The sequence below is a fragment of the Schistocerca nitens genome, chromosome 2 (genome assembly GCF_023898315.1).
Source record: "Schistocerca nitens isolate TAMUIC-IGC-003100 chromosome 2, iqSchNite1.1, whole genome shotgun sequence".
NCBI lineage: Eukaryota > Metazoa > Arthropoda > Insecta > Orthoptera > Acrididae > Schistocerca > Schistocerca nitens.
In genome coordinates this window covers 726,493,392-726,510,029 of record NC_064615.1, presented here as the reverse complement: position 1 = coordinate 726,510,029, position 16,638 = coordinate 726,493,392, and the positions used below count along the sequence as shown (strand labels likewise).

General features: G+C 38.6%; 1 protein-coding gene across 2 annotated transcripts in view; it reads right to left on the bottom strand.

The window, feature by feature from the left end:
- The window catches only part of LOC126236923 (zinc finger protein 37-like), a 68,451-nt gene that overhangs the window by 35,788 nt on the left and 16,025 nt on the right, over positions 1 to 16,638 (bottom strand). For both annotated transcript variants that reach the window (XM_049946588.1, XM_049946587.1), the window contains one exon: positions 3,845 to 4,063. In XM_049946588.1, coding sequence (XP_049802545.1) covers positions 3,845 to 4,063 — 219 coding nt within the window. The remainder of the gene's footprint in view (positions 1 to 3,844; positions 4,064 to 16,638) is intronic.

Here is a 16,638-nt window from a genome sequence, read left to right as displayed (position 1 = left end):
CATGGCTTTGACATTTGATCTAACCTGATGAGCTTTTTATGATCTTGGAAAACCTTTCCCAACCGACTGTGAAACTGAACCTTGGCCTCATCATCATAACTGTGGACCCAGCTCATCACCAGTTATGATTATCTTAAGTAAAATCTCATTCTCAATTGTGCACTCCAAAAGCTCTTCACACATTGCAAGGCAAAGGTCATTATAGTCTTGACTCATGAGCCATGGGACGAACTACAAGGCAACACAATGCGTTCCAAAATCCTATTTCAGGATTTCATGACATGATCCAACTGAAATGTTACATTGTTCTGCAATCTCATGGACAGTCAGGCTTCAACTAACATGCACAATTTTGTTCATGTATTTAAAATGAGCATCATCAGACACTGAAGGGCATCCTGAATGAGGATCATTTTAACATCCATCCAGTCAATTTTTAAACTGTGTTAACCATTCGTAACGCCAAGTACAGCTTAAGCACTAATCACTGTAGGCTCCCTGCTTCATTTGGTGTGTCTCTGTAAAGGTTCTCTTGAGTTTCATGCAAAATTTAATGCAGACATTCCTCTAAATGTAATGTCTTGAAATTTGAAAACTGTGCGACAACTTTCTACTTAAAAAAAAAAAAAAGAAAAACACTGAACAATAACTAACAGACATACAGCAATGAAAATTCCAGCAGTTATAGATTGAACACAGGTGTATACAGGGATGCCAATCCGGTTTCACTCGAACACACCATTGGTACGAAATTATGAATGTTCTGGAATTCTTTTAACAGGCCTCTTACATAGGGGAAAACATTACACAGGCAACCCCTCATACTCTGACAAAGTTAGCTCACAATGCACAGATAGTATTGTGTAAGTTTTATGGAATTCCTACTTCACTGTCTCTCTGTATATGTGAATAGTTGGCACAAAGTGAATTACATGGATCTGAAACAAATTACTATATTTGTGTTTGATACAAATATCTGAGAAAATATACAATTCCATGTTTCAGTTTAAAGTAATCTGTACACTGCAAACTGAAAATGAATTGATAATTTTTTTCAACAGTTTTAATTGGGCAAGGTTTGAGACTGCACACAGGTTTGAAAACAATAGTGTCATCTACACCAAGTATAAAAAATTTATTCCATTTTTCTGGGAATTCAAAATATTTTTCAATATCTAAATTTCACTTATGAAACACATGGCATTCTAGAAAATACTGAATCTGCACTGAAATATGTATGTTCAAGCATCTTTTCATGAGAATGCAAAGGCCTTAGAACAAATAAGCTTAATCACATTGTATTAAAAGGAAAATTCACTTAGAACTGCTGGCCAGTACCTACCCCCAAGATGCAAAATTTTTACGATTGCCAAGATAGATATAAAAGTATAAGAAATGATGCTAACTTTTCACACTATTTGCTCCTTCCTCAGGAGCAATGAGGAGTTTACAAATATGATATGGAAATCCGTACGGGAGAAGTGAGTAGGAATTACTCGTGTTTTGTTGCATTGAAGAATCATTCTCCTTCCTGTCCCACTCACAAATGTGGCAAAGGAAAAATGACACTGTGCCTCCATTAAAGCCATAATTTCTCTTATTTTGTCTTCATGGTCCTTTTGCGAACTGTACTTTGGCAGTAGTAGAATCATTCTGCAGTCAGTCTGCAAATGCTGTGTCTCCAAATTTTCTCAACAGTGTTTCACGAAAAGATCATCATCCTCCCTCCAGGATTCCCACTTCAGTTCACAAAGCATCTCCATAGTTCTCACATGTTGATCAAACCTACTGATAACTAATCTAGCAGCATGCCTCCCAATTGCTTCATTGTCTTCCTTTAACCTAACCTGCTGAGGTTCAAATGGCTGGCTCTAAGCACTATGGGACTTAACATCTAAGGTCACCAGTCCCTTAGATGTAGAACTACTTAAACCTAACTAACCTATGGACATCACACACATCCATGCCCAAGGCAGGATTTGAACCTGTAGCAGCAGTGCGGTTCCGGACTGAAGCGCCTAGAACCGCTCGGCCACAGTAGCCAGCTAACCTGCTGAGGATCCCAGACACTCTAGCAGTACTCAAAAACTAGTCACACTAATGTTCTATAAGCTGTCTCCTTTGTAGATGGACTACACTTTCCTACAATTCTCCCAATAAATCAAAGATGACCATTCGCCTCCCCTATTACCATCTTTATGAGCTTATTCCATTTCATATCGCTTTGCAATGTTCCACCTAGGTATTTAATTGATGGGATTTGCCTCTTGACCTTCATCCATAGTTCACACGATATCATGTGAGAAAGGGGCAAGCAGAGTTTCACACAAATAATGCTTTCTAAATTTGTGTTGATTTGTGGACAGAAGCTTTTCTGCCTCAAAGAAATTTATTATATTTGAACATGCTCTAGAATTCTTCAGAAAATCAGTGTTAAGGTTCAGTAATTTTGCGAGTACCTTCTAACCTTAGAATAGTCTGGAGTAAACTGCATTTTTTTCTGATTTGCTTGGAACTTTGGGCTGGATGAGAGAGTGATAGTAAATGCAAGCTAACTAAGGGGGTCAATACTGTAAAGTACTCTCTGCGAAATTGAACTGGGATTCCATCCAAACCAAGTAATTTATTTGGTTTCAACTTGTTTAGTTGCTTCTCTATACCAGATATGATTATTAGTATGGCTTCCAAGTGGAAGTCTGTACTATGGTGAAACGACATTACGTCTGTACAATTCTTCTGCACGAAATGATTTCTTAAACGCGAAATTTAAAACTTCAGCTATCCTTTTGCTGTCTTCTTTTGTCACACTGGACTAACTGATGACTGACTTTACAGAAGACTTCATTCTGCTTAGTGTTTTTACATAGGACCAGAATTCTCTCGGGTTCTTAGGAAGATCTTTCGCAAAGTATTACAAGTGAAGTTGTTACATGCTTGGAACATCGATCTTTTCATAGATGCACCAATTTCTCGCTAACTTTTCTCTGTTGACATTCCCATCTGTAATCCACTTCAACATATTTCTCTAAGGCACAATTTACAATCAGTTCAAAGTTTGTGTTCACAGATATCTTCAGTCAGGCTCAATTTTGACCTCAAAGGAGGACATAATTTTTTCGACTACAACGAACACTCTCCCTCCTATGATATCCAATGTGACTTTTCAATATATGTTGTGTATCTCACTAAATGTTTCACAGCTTTCTATTCACATTCCACCCAGCTCTCAGTTCCGTGTATAATTTGAGTGTGACAAATTTCCTGGAGAGTAGTAAATTCAGGAACCTTTTACAAATGGTTCAGCAATTTACTGCTAAAATTTTGACAGTGACTGTCTTCACTTTTGGGACTATAATGGTTACACTAAAATACATTTCCTACTGAATAGGACTAAAATATATCCCACACTGAATAGGATCTTTTCAGAAAACTGAAAAACCAAAAATAAATCTCATTACCTGTTTGTATTTACCACACAATGAATAGGTAAATGAATCTTAGCAGAATTAGTAAGTGTAAATTACAGAAATATACTGAGTTCCACTATTATATCTTATGAGTAAATGCAAAACAGCAGTAACTAGAGATTTTCAGATGATCTGCAACAAGTACATCAGTGTACAACACAAAATGCTATATTTATGTTACAATCAGGAAACAGCAAAACCAATAACATCAAGCAAGAAGCTAATTCACACTAAGCAGTTACCCTACATATTAGACTACCTGAAGCCTAGGAGTGCTTTTGGAGCAACACACAATAAAGTCGGGTTATTAAGAGTGAATAAATGCCCAACTTCAACTTTTTTGTTACAATTAAACTTGATAAACCCATTATACAAACCTTGTCCTGTGCATCATAATCTTGTGGCTCATTAGCAGTCTTCTGTTTCCTTTTCGTTCCACGTTTTCTATGTACTTCCCTCGAATTAGACTCTTCAGATTGTTCTATTTTGATTTGTATAACATCACCATTATTATCTGTGATTTCACTGTTCTCTATTACCTCAGTGGCATAATTACTATCAGGATCTGATATTTCTATCTGACACACACTATTTTCCTAGAACAGAAGATGTTAAACTAACATGTAAATTATGCATAAATGATAAAAACTAAAAATTGTATCATTTATGTTGTTTAAAGAAACATGTATTACACAACCGGATAACAGCATTGTTACAAAGATATTCAAAATGCTTATTTTAACCTATCTCCTCGCAAAAAGTTTTTGAGATGGGAAGTGGAGGCTGAGAATCAAAGGTCATTTCTGTATTGCAACTTCAGCACAGTATATTGACAGGAACCACACAATAAAACTAGAAAGGGAATCTGAAAAGTGGTACTATCAACAAAACCACTTTAGCCTCCATGCACATCTGCTTTCACAATTTCAGGCATATGTAGATAAAGGTCTGATGGCTGAAGTACAGCTCCTTATGATATTCTTGATATTCCACTTCTGCTGATTTATCCAAGACCTCCTTATACCAGAGCACACCACCATCAAAAGTTTATCATCACTGCACAGTTGCAGATATTAAAGGGACCTTTTGCATATTTTTTATGGAAATGTTATCCAGTACCTTTGTCCAAGGAGAGAAACTGGAAACTGTAGGTGGGAATACACTAAACTGTTCACTTACTCAGCTAGGAATCATCAACCTCTATAACCACAGTTAAAAGTGAAAAAGAAGAAATTCTCTCATAATGTTTAAAACACCGAAAAGTTTACATTTCCTTATATGTAATATACATTGGTGTGCAAAACTTTTGCATGGTGTATCACTGCCAAGTAACATAGCTCGATGAAACTTGGACCGTACAGAGAAAGAACTGCTACAGTATAGAATAGAAGGTAGCTGAAAGAAATACATGATGAGAAACCGATATGACCTTAAACAAAAATAATAATTAAATTGAAAAGCCAGCACGCTTTATGATGGTTCCCTGGACATTGCAAAAGTTGGGACATGGTTCTTAATAGGGTGAGTGATCACCACAAACAGCAATGCATGGTGCATCATGCTGGCCATAATGTTGGTAAGAGGTACTTGTGGTAGGGCATTACATTCTTCCACTAGTGTTGTTCACAACTGCTGGACAATTAGTGTTTGTGGATTGCATCAATACACGTCTACAGGGCATTCCACAAATGCTCGATAGGAATTATGTTGGTGGGACGGGAAGGTCAATCCATTTGCTGAATATCCTCTCATTCCCACAGCTGCTCCACCTCCACTGTTTGATGTGGTTGCACAATATGTCATTCATAAAAATGATATCAGGGTCAAATGCACCCCTGAAAAGAAGTACATGGGGAAGGAGTACAGTATTACAATAACACTGATCAATGAATGTATCATGTTCAAAGATTTGGGAAATTTAAAATTATGTCTCCCTATATCATAACACCTGGACTACCAAGACAATCATGTCTGACAATGTTTCTGGGTACATCAAATATTCCACCACTTGCCATATGAGGGTAAATCCAGAATCACTACACTGTTAATCAGCTCTTATCCAAGAAGAGTGCATGATCCACTCCTCAAGGGTGCAGTCCCTATACTCTTGGCACAATTGCGAAAGGTTGCCGCTGATGAACAGGTATCAATAGAACACAATGTGCTGGTCATCCAGCAACGAAAACGAAAACAGCCGCAGTTAGTTGCTGTGCCACTGTGGACTGTGAGACTGTGTGCCTTGCAGTCCTGTTAAATGTGACTGCAACAATTGCACTGTCGTTTGACATGGGTCACTCCTTGGCTGTTGCAGAATGAGGCAGACAACTGCTACTGTAGTTGACCACAGTCAATCACCTCCTGTCATTCGGACAGCAGTGCTCATGGTTTGGAATGCTCCCCATGCATGAGAAACAATGCTGTGAGCATTACCAAACTCCCGAGCTACACAAGACACACTTCGTTTTTGTTCCAGATGATTCTTCCAATGTGAAATAATCCAAACTTTGTTTCTATACCATGCTGTAATGAAGACCACCACAACAGTACACCATAACTGCTTGCTGATTGATGCTAACCATCTTTTTCTGTTCCTTCAACTGCTTCATGTTACGGGGCCAGCTCAAATTGGCACTATAGTCAGTGACCTCATGCTGTATGATGTCCACATTTCTGTGCACGACAAGGAGACCTCTGGCAACATGGTCCCACTCTTTCATTCATTTCGACCAAGTTGTTATCCTTAAGTTTTGCTGAGCAGTGCATTTTAACAAATTACTTCACTCTGTGTGCCAACAGATTAAATACTCACATTTTTTGTACATTACGTGCAAGGTTACCTATAATATTACAGTTTCTATGGGAAATTTTACACTATCAGTTTAACGGTCTCAACAAATCTATTGTGAATCAACAATAGCGAAAGTAAAGAAAATGCTCACTGAAAAATACTGTCACCATTCTCTCAAATTAGAATATATACAGTAACACTAATTACCTCTTTCACAATACCAGTTTTAGTTTGGAGGGGTATTTGACATACACACCGTCATTCCAGGTCAGGCCATCAATAAGAAAGGATTACGTAGAGCAATTTTTCATTTCTATTTAACTCAGCGGCAAATGCTGTCCACAAAATATCACGTATCATATTGGGATGGTGCAGAAACTGTTACAGCGTAAAGTCACGTGCCGGCACGCCAGTCGGGAATGACAGATTGTTAGATGACTGTGAGAAGACAACAGCCAATCACATGCTGACCAACCCTTCTTCAGGATGACAACATGACAGCAGCACCCCCCTATCTGAAGAGGACAAAGCGCCACAACCGACTGGTGACGATCCAGTTGAATAGCAACTTTAAGATAAACGACTTGGATAGAAGTCTCAACTCTAATTACTTCACTTGCACACTCTATGTAGCACAGACTTGGAACTGTTTATACTGAAGAAGATTACCTATTTTGTATGTCACCCCTTGCTTGTGACACATGTGTGAATTTGACATTTAAGTATTGTAATCTTTTCCTTTTGTAACTGCTTGATTGACTGTGGTCAATACAATTGTTTGAATGTTTGTCTAGTGAAGACATAATAGAAACAGTGAAATGTAATGCAGCCCTAGTTGACTCACGAACTACACTTTTAACTTTTACTGAAATTATTAGTTTTTGCTATTGCAATAGCCAACTTCAAACTCAAAGTACAAAAAAAAAGTCTACTAAAGTTCGTCAGAACAGTCCAAAACCTTTGCGTTATTCATTCTAAAACAACTGCTCTTCCTTTTTTTCCTTTTCTCTTCCTGTCTCCTTGGTTCTAGATTCTTTTATCATTTGAAGAGTTAAGTCTCTCTGCTGTGGCAAGATGCCCGCAGCCAGCAGTATTCTCTGAGACTATCCTTAACTGCGAACTCCAAACACCCACTTATTGCTATGTCATTTAAAAGTGTCACAGAATCTTGTTCTCCAAGTTTCAAGACACTTCTTCCTACAGAAAAGTATTTTAATACCTGTTCCTAATTTATGTGATTGAAATGTTCATTCAGGTACTGTGCAAGACTATGAAGACAAATTGCTAAAAGTCTTATCATTTAGATCTTGAAAATCAGATCTTCACTTATCGATGTGTTTCCTTGTTGATAAAATTGACTGTATAACTCTCAGCTTGCCTCAGAATCTTTTGAGCAAAGTCTATTGAGAGTGTGTGTTATTTAACTGATTTTACTGCTCTTCTCCATACCACCAAACAATAGTAACACTGAAGAAAATCGACCAGGATGTGTAAGATATGAACAACCTATTAATTTCTTACCATCAAACAGTCTTTTTGGCCTTTGTATAGTTTTTCAGTTTTCAGCTTCATGAAACGTTTTGACTCTCCTTCCTAATGAGAATTAATGTAAGGTGGAATAATGTCTCAGACACTTAAAAAATTGTGAGAATGTCTTCGCCTTTCATTTCACCTCTCTAAACATAATTTATAGTACAATTATGTAAATGACCCTCAGCATAATATCTGCACATGCAACAGAGTTTTGGATGGACGGACTGATGGGGTTATTGGTCCCTTAATCCTTTGTGTGTCAAGCTGGGAACAGTCCACAGACAGGAAGGATGCAGAAGACAAAACTCAATGGACTCTATTCTATCCAAGAACCAAGCAAACAGAAATGAGAGTGGGGTAAAAGGGTAAAGTAGTGAAAGCCACCCTGTCCAGAAAGTAGCTGGAGGCCCCTGGAACACATTATGCAACCAGAAACACACCCTCTGCATCCAACTTGTGCTGCCACATCCTCAAGAAAACTAGCTACATGGACAAGATAAAATCTCAGGCAAGAGAACAATGACTGTGTCCAACAGATATAAAAGAACAAAAAGATTTGAAAAGGTGGGTACAGAAGGCACCAGGCCAGACCACTGTGCAAGGGCAGTCATGGGCCCCTTAGGTTGGAGCAGGTGACAGGGCACCCTTCCAATTTCTCAAGCAGGTGATGAGGTTAAAGTGTCCTACAACACACAGAGAGAAGTAAAAAATCACTTATGGGTAAAAAAAATTAAAAAAAAAACTAATCAGCCACTTTGATGTCCACTAGCACCACAGGTTGTCACCAAGTTTAGGGTTTCACCATAAGTTATTTCTTCTTGGCTTCTTGATATGCAAAACAATCTAGTGTATTGTATTCCTGGATATTCTTTTTGCCTTTGAATATGGTGCAGTCTGTTGAACAATAGGATGGTGCTCCCCACAGCTAACACAGATGGGAAAGGAGCACAAGGATCTTATGCAACTGACGGCCACAATACCTACAGACAGGGTGGCACTGCAACAGAAAGAATCACATGCATTTTTAGCACAGCTTGGGAGGAGGAATATATGACTTGCCATCTTAGTGGTACACCATCATCTTGACCTTCTCAGGCAACGAGTCACCTTCAAAGGCCAAGGTGAAGGCTTCAGTATCCACTCTGTTGACCTTCGGTCCCTGCTTGACGTGACAGACAAAATGCAAACCTGTTTGCTCCAAATCAGCATACAAATCATCATCCGTCTGTAAAAGGAGATCTCAGTGGAAAAGGATATCCTGTACCATATTCAGACTTTTATGGTGGGTTAAAGTGACAGGGAATATCCCCTAACTTGTAACATGTGAGCAGTGCCCGTGACTGAGTGGGGGAGACCATTTTAAGCAGAATGGGGCCACTTTTTATTTTTGAAATTGCTGCCTCTTCCCCAAACTTGTCCTTGACATAATAAACGAAGAACAAAGGCTTTGTAGTGGAAAAGGAATCCCTGTCCATCCTAAAACAAACCAAGTACTGGGAGAGGGGGGGGGGGGGGGCTATTTCTCACCTTGTATCTGACAAGGAACCCTTTTGACAAGGAACCCTTTGAGTGTGAGGTCACAAGTTCAATCTTTAGTAAGGCTCATATGAAAGTGTTGTATTAACAATTATGACAGGAAAAATGTTAGCTCCTAATGACTCACGATGTGCATCAGGAAGGCAAAAGAAAATAAGTGCCGAAGAGCTGCAGAGATCAACTTTTTATGGGATGCATGTGTTACACTTCACAAAATGGACATCGCCGACATTCAAGAAATGTTCAAAACAAATCATTAACAATTAATGAAAAATGGTGCACCACAACGATCACAAAGTTTCCACACTATCAATATCGAAGGCAAACTCCCAAGGATTACAAATAGTGCAGGACATTCAGCTAGGTATCCACTCTTGAAGAATGCATATAAAATCATATTGGCGTAATGGGATGATGATAACCAATACCCTTTGTCGTGAAGCTCATCGTGAAACTGGCTATCCTTTAAGGCGTAGCTGCAGTGGTGTATTAATATGTTTTATAGGCATGGAAAAAACAAACATCCAGAGGCTCAATTTGTCAATGGTTCCAGGTGGTACAAATTGCATATCCACACTTTTGAGGAGGGATAGTTTGCTCTAAAGGAGTTTTCATTTTTATACACAGGCCAGGAATCAAGCAAAAGCATGTTATTTTGACCAGATATTGGTCAAAAAGCAGTGGTCATACCACAGCTGTAGTTCTCTTACATATATTTCCCACTTTTGCTTGCTGTAACTTTTACTTCCTACTGCCTTTGCAAGATTACAGACACAAGAAAGAATCATAAGGGGACAGAGAACCTCTAGCTTCACTCAGCATAATAAATAACTTTCCAGTCAATTCACCATCCAGATTAAGTCGACATAGTTGTATACGAATACATGAAGGCACTGAAGTTAGTTGATCTTGATATGACTTCTTGGTAGCTCTAATTTCAGGGTTCCTTTCATAAGCATTTCCTCTTCAAATCCCGACTGGTCGGAGCTGAAAACAAACTCCTTACTGAATGACGGGATAAATTTGTTTATCTCATCCACAAATTTTTGGGCCGATTCCACAGTTTGCTGTGCATCATCAAGTTGACACTTTCTTTGAAATTTCATTATCTTACATCTTCTAACTCCGTAGCACAGTTTGAAGTTATGGAACCATCCATTTCCCCCTTGAAATCACTGTAAGCTATGTCATGCAATTTGATGTCCATAATTTAGTATGTCACTATCTTGCACACTTTGTAAACTGTATCAAGCATCCTTGAAACATCCAAACACCAGTTTTGGTAGAGAGTGCACCTTGTCTTGCCTTCAATACCCATAGTTTTTCTCATGCACTACATGGTCATATTGCTGCAGACTTATTCAAAATCTGTTCATAATTGCTTTTTTTTTATGCTGCACATGATCTTCCATGTACATAATCATGTATAGTGCTCGCTCCTAGGATAACAATTCTTCTTTACTATGTTTCACTGGAGACAGGATATGTGGCTCCCTATCTGGAAAGGTGATGAACTACATCGCTCGACACCTATTTTGGTATCACTTTCAGTTGTTAAGCATGCATCGTCGTCACTGTACTCCTCTAGTACATTGTCCACAGAGTCGAGCGTATATGACACCACACATTCCACCGACTAATCTTGCAGAAACACTAATATTTCATCTGCCAATTCTTTCTCACTCTGTGAAATTCCCTGTGTTCCTTCCTGATGAAATGCCAACTTCAGCAACTGTTGTTGTAGATATAATACATTATCCACTTTGTTTATCATCAACATTGCTCTGCTTTGTATCAACACAACTTGCACTGTAGCACTGTTCCAAATCACTCATCCGTTAAGCATTTTACCTATGCTCCATCGCCTCGTGCTATGCTCACCATTGGATACCTCCAGTACCACACCCTGTTGCCATTAGTAGCCAATATGGTGGTTGCATGACAAGACAATATGTAATGCATAGAAAGCCCATAAATATTGTTGGCCTTTTGCAATCTCGCGCTCTAAGAGTTGCTTATGAGCCTTATATTCATCCAATGGCATAGCCAGGGAAAGGTAAATTTTAGGGTCAGACTTCTCCGCATTATAGTGTGTCTTAACTTCAGAAGAGACAGCTGGGGCTGTGCGGACACTACCGGAAGAAAGTTTAGTTCAATTTATGTAGCCCAATCAATACAGACGAAAAGAGGACGAACTGGGGGAAAAGTTCACTTAGTTGAAAATTTTCATACGATGGTAGGGGCAATGTTATGGACAACACACTGAAAATCCCCAGCTGTGGTGTGTTAACATTGGGGTAATAGCAAGGGGTGGGGGGGGGGCACATTTTAGGATCACTTTTTTACATTTTTCTTGAGTAATTCTGGTTTCTATCGAAAACGTTTCCCAGTACAAAATTGGACTAATAGTTTCTGTGTTCTTTTTTTTTTTTGGGGGGGGGGGGGGTTGGAAAAAACTCGCAAATTATTAAAAATAGTGTTTTAAAGGTATGGATTAATGGTTATTGTTAAATGAAGTGGATTAAGATCAAATATTAAAGGACTGTACTGTATCAAAGGGACAAATTGTGTTCAGGGGAATGTGACTGGTGGCAGTGGAAGGGAGTGGCAGTGGCAGGTGAAAGTGTGAGGGAAGGTAGGTCACCAGACTGAGGTCGCTTACTTTCCTTATTTGTGCATCCGCAAAACAAGGAGCGAGCAAGTGAGTCCTCACTCTCCACACCACTATATTGCAGGAAACAGCTGCATGCTGTTTCACAACCATAACGACCCCTCCACAGCATGCCCATAACTCACTGGTGATGCAGCATACACATACACCTGGAGAGTGTATTTTCCACATAATGCATTGTGTGCAAACATGTCTGGCAACTGTCTATTTTCCACAAAATCTGTTAACACTAAATAACAGATATTAGACACTAATAATACTACACGTATGAAGAGAATCTATGTAAATCCCTGCACACCGCCCTACATTGCTAATAGGGAAATTGATTGTTAGTCATCCTGTACGAGTGTCAGACTTTCTTCTGGGAAAGCTCAGTCCCCCACAATCAGAACTGCTCGCTCTTCAGTTTACACAAAGGATAATCAACTACACTCTCCCTGGCATTTCCTGTACTGTTCTCTTACATGAGTAGAGAAAATAACTTCACTGTATTCATTTTTAAATAGTGGAGTAACTTTCAGTTTAGTAAGTGAGTACATATTTGTTGAAATTAAGACAGATTTTTATATAAAATATGCATTGGTCACACAATGGTAGGGTCTACACTGAAAGAAGTGTTAAGTCGAGTTTATGCCACAAATTCAATTGACAAGATGTTAACTGGGGGTGCTTACGGCACAGACGTTATAGGGCACTTACTTGCTCAAGCTGTTTAAGCTCGAATCATTCTGGAAGACGCCTGTGTCTCACAAGAAGGAAAGAGATGGGCTATCAACATTTTGAGAAAGGCAGAAGATATTACTGTACATAGAACTGAGGGAGAAGCCATTTTCAGTAATGTGTATTACTAAGGGGGGGGGGGGGGGGGGGGGGGGGGGAAAGAGATACTTTGTGCCCACCATAAAAATATTTAGAAAATAAATAAAATTCATTAATCCTTCTTGAATTACCATACTTTTGAAGGATCTATTGATGCATAATCACGATCTAGAACCTGAATATTTCTTTTAAAACTGTTTTCAAAAATTCATTTCATATCTTCCACTAACTTTGTCATTTAAGTTTACTAAGTCTAATTATCTTGATAAAAATTTCTAGTAAAACTCATAGTACTATTGAAGTACAATTCACTATAATTAAAAAAATATTACAAAAACTTCAGGTAATATACAGATAGCTTAGGTACATAACACAGTTTTGCGAGAAGAATTATTCACCACTTCCTTTGGAATCTACTTCACACTTGGAGCATACAACAGATTTTTGCTGTATTTACCACATGTGTATCTCTTACAATTGTTGCTGATTATTATTGTTTTATTCACTTTATTGTACTTTTCTGCTTTTGAATAGCTTTCATTAACACACAAACGACATCTATCTTTACCTCCATGAGCTTCCTTTGCACGGAAGTTCTGTTCGATTTTCTGTCCGAGAATACCCTCCATACTTGAAACTCCAGGCTTGGGCAGTCCTGCAATTTTTGGAGCCCTTTCTTCAATGTATGGTTTCGTGAGCTGCAGTGTCAGTTCTTTAAGAAAAAGTCATCACTTACTAGGTTTTTTTCTTATTCCAGTCCAGGAAGTTCAACAATAATAATGTATAACTATTTATGACTTCTATGTCCAAAATAGTATAGAAAACAGACAGCAGCCACCTTCTTGCTGCTCTCTTAGCTGAATATTTCCTCACCATTTGATCTTTCATGTCAATGCCACCTTTAGTCTCTTTACAATATAAATTTATAACTGTTTTCTCCTTAGGGTCATAATGTTGAGATGACAGAAACAGCAGATTTCTTTTGGGCTTTTCACGGGGGATATAAGAAACAATTGTGAATGGAACATTTTCAGTACTAGTATCACTGAAAGCCAGTTTACTAAAATATAATTTTCGTCTTGAGATATCTTTCAGTTCTTTAGGTATCTGTTTCCTATTAGCTTGTAATGTTCCCATGAGAGTTAGTTTGCAATTCCTCCATAGATCTTCAGACAAATCAATTGAAGTGTAATATCTGTCTGTGGTGACATTTCACCCTGAATTATGTATAGGAACCACCAGGCATTTGACCACAGCTGCAGTGGAATTTTAACTGTTGGGTATCATCATTTCTTTTCTCAGCATAAGGCTCCATGCTGATAACATATCTGGTTTTAGCATCTGTGAGCATGCATATAAGTATATGGTATTTACCGGGTTTTTTCCTTCATGAAGATCTTTAAGGGACACCTGCCACGGAACAATGCCAACATTTCATCAGTAACAGAGCGCATCCCAACAGAATAATATTTTGGCAGTAATTCATTTGTCTTATCAAAAACTTCTTGTATTGCAGCAAACTTATCACATCTCCTGTGATTGCTTCGCGATTCTCTGTCATCAAATCTTACTATTTTAATAAGCTGCTGGAATCTGGTTCGGCTTATGCTAGCAGTATAAACAAACCTTCCTGAAGTGTAGGACCATAAATCTGTAACAGATGACTTACTGTCATTTTCCTTCCCCAGAATAATAAGTAGCCCTATATATGCCATGAATTCAAGTCTGTCTGTCTTGGGTAATTTCTGCCTCAATGCCTCTTCATTGGTATGCTTTATTATAATGTTGACAATTTTGGAGACAAAAACTTTTCAGATGATTCTCTTATTGTTCTTACTTTGTCTTCGTCTCTTATGCCTTCTCTTTCCGTCACTATGTTTTGTGCTACTCGTCTTCTAATGTGACGATGTTTGGAGCTATAAATTTTTCCAGTGCTTGTAATATACCTGTCACTAACCTTGCAAGCTGTGTTGTCGTCAGTTTCAGGTGCTCAGAGTTCATCTTCAGCAGCTGTAGGTACTCTATCACTGTCCACATCCTCGCGCACAGCACATTCCTCTTCAGGTTCACTCACTACAGCGTCAGTGTCATCAAATCCAATTTGAGAATCTGCAGATTCTTCCAAAATCTGTGATATTTCTCTGTCAGTAAGTGACTGTCATTATATTTTCAATCACATTTGTATCTAACACTGGACTAAGTGCCACGGAACAAGACACAATGAAGAATTGTTGAGATCATTGGTGCTGTCAACCAAGAGAAATATAATTTCCATGTTTTCTATGGTCCAGTCACACAAAATTCAAGCTTTCGCAACAAACTGTTGCCTCATCAGGAAAGAGGGAAGGAGAGGGAAAGACGAAAGAGAGAGAGAGAGAGAGAGAGAGAGAGAGAGAGAGAGAGAGAGAGAGTGTGTATACCCGTCCTTTTTTCCCCCCAAGGTAAGTCTTTCCGCTCCCGGGATTGGAATGACTCCTTACCCTCTCCCTTAAAACCCACATCCTTTCGTCTTTCCCTCTCCTTCCCTCTTTCCTGATGAGGCAACAGTTTGTTGCGAAAGCTTGAATTTTGTGTGTATGTGTTTGTTTGTGTGTCTGTCGACCTGCCAGCACTTTCATTTGGTAAGTCGCATCTTCTTTGTTTTTAGATATATTTAATGTAGTTTAATTTTTTAATGGTGAACATTTTTGACAGAAGCCACAGTGTTGTACGATCCCTGTGTTGTCAAGGGGCTACCACCATGCGGGTACATGATGACCCCCCCCCCCCACAACAGAGTGGGTACTGTGCTGGGTTTTGGGCGTAGTACCATTGCAAGAAAGAAGAGCGTAAAGAGAGAAAGGCACAAAGGTGGGGTGTACTCCATGCTGGGTGACCTTCCCTGCATGATCCACACTTACATAAAATTTTGAAGAGAAGTATTATGTCAAACCTAACAAGAGGAACATATAATTAATAACAACAAGCTGTACAAGGTTGGACGGTAAGAAAACTGATTTTGTCCATTATAAACCTTTTTTAAGCCTGTGACTGTGAAAACAATGGGTTTATTTACAAATAACTTTTCTGCTACCAGTCAAGATTTTGTTTTATTTATATTTTATATGACATATTTTGGGAAGCAATTCCCATTTTCAAGTGTTTTTTTCTCTTTGTACTGTGCCATTTTTACATAATGTTTCCAATGTATACGTTCTGCTTTGCTTTGTTGAAGTATAAAAAATGCACAGTTTTTAGTTGGTTGTCGTTTTTTATATGCCATTAGTGGATAAATTTGGAAAAACTTGTACTTACAGTTTTCTTATGGTCCATTTGTAGCAAAGATCATCTAATGGAAAGATAGAGAGGAAAAAAGAACAGCACAAAGAGACTTGCAGCATGGAAAAGAAAGTAGCACAGCAAAGGTTCGGGCTCTGTGATGGCCAAGCATGTAGTCACGAAAGAGATGTGAGGCCCCTGTGGCGGGGGTGACATTTTTGTGATACAGTCCATGGTCAACCTTTATTCTGGGTAGTTCAATGAACCCAAGAGAAAATAGAACAGAAACTAAAAAACTGATAACTTAATAAAAACAAACACACATTACTAAATCAAAGAGAGATGACGTGCTTCTAAGAACAGTTGCACAGCTACATACTGCAGAGAAGAGTACCATCATTTAGTAGCCATTCAATATACTGTCAGATCTGTGAAGCAGAGAAATACAGTGTACATCAAATAAAGCCAACACGAGTGAGACGTGCCCTCCGTGCTCATATGACAGAAGTAAACCTGTTCCAGTACAGAATTAAATGGCACATCTGACAAAAAACAAAAACATGATT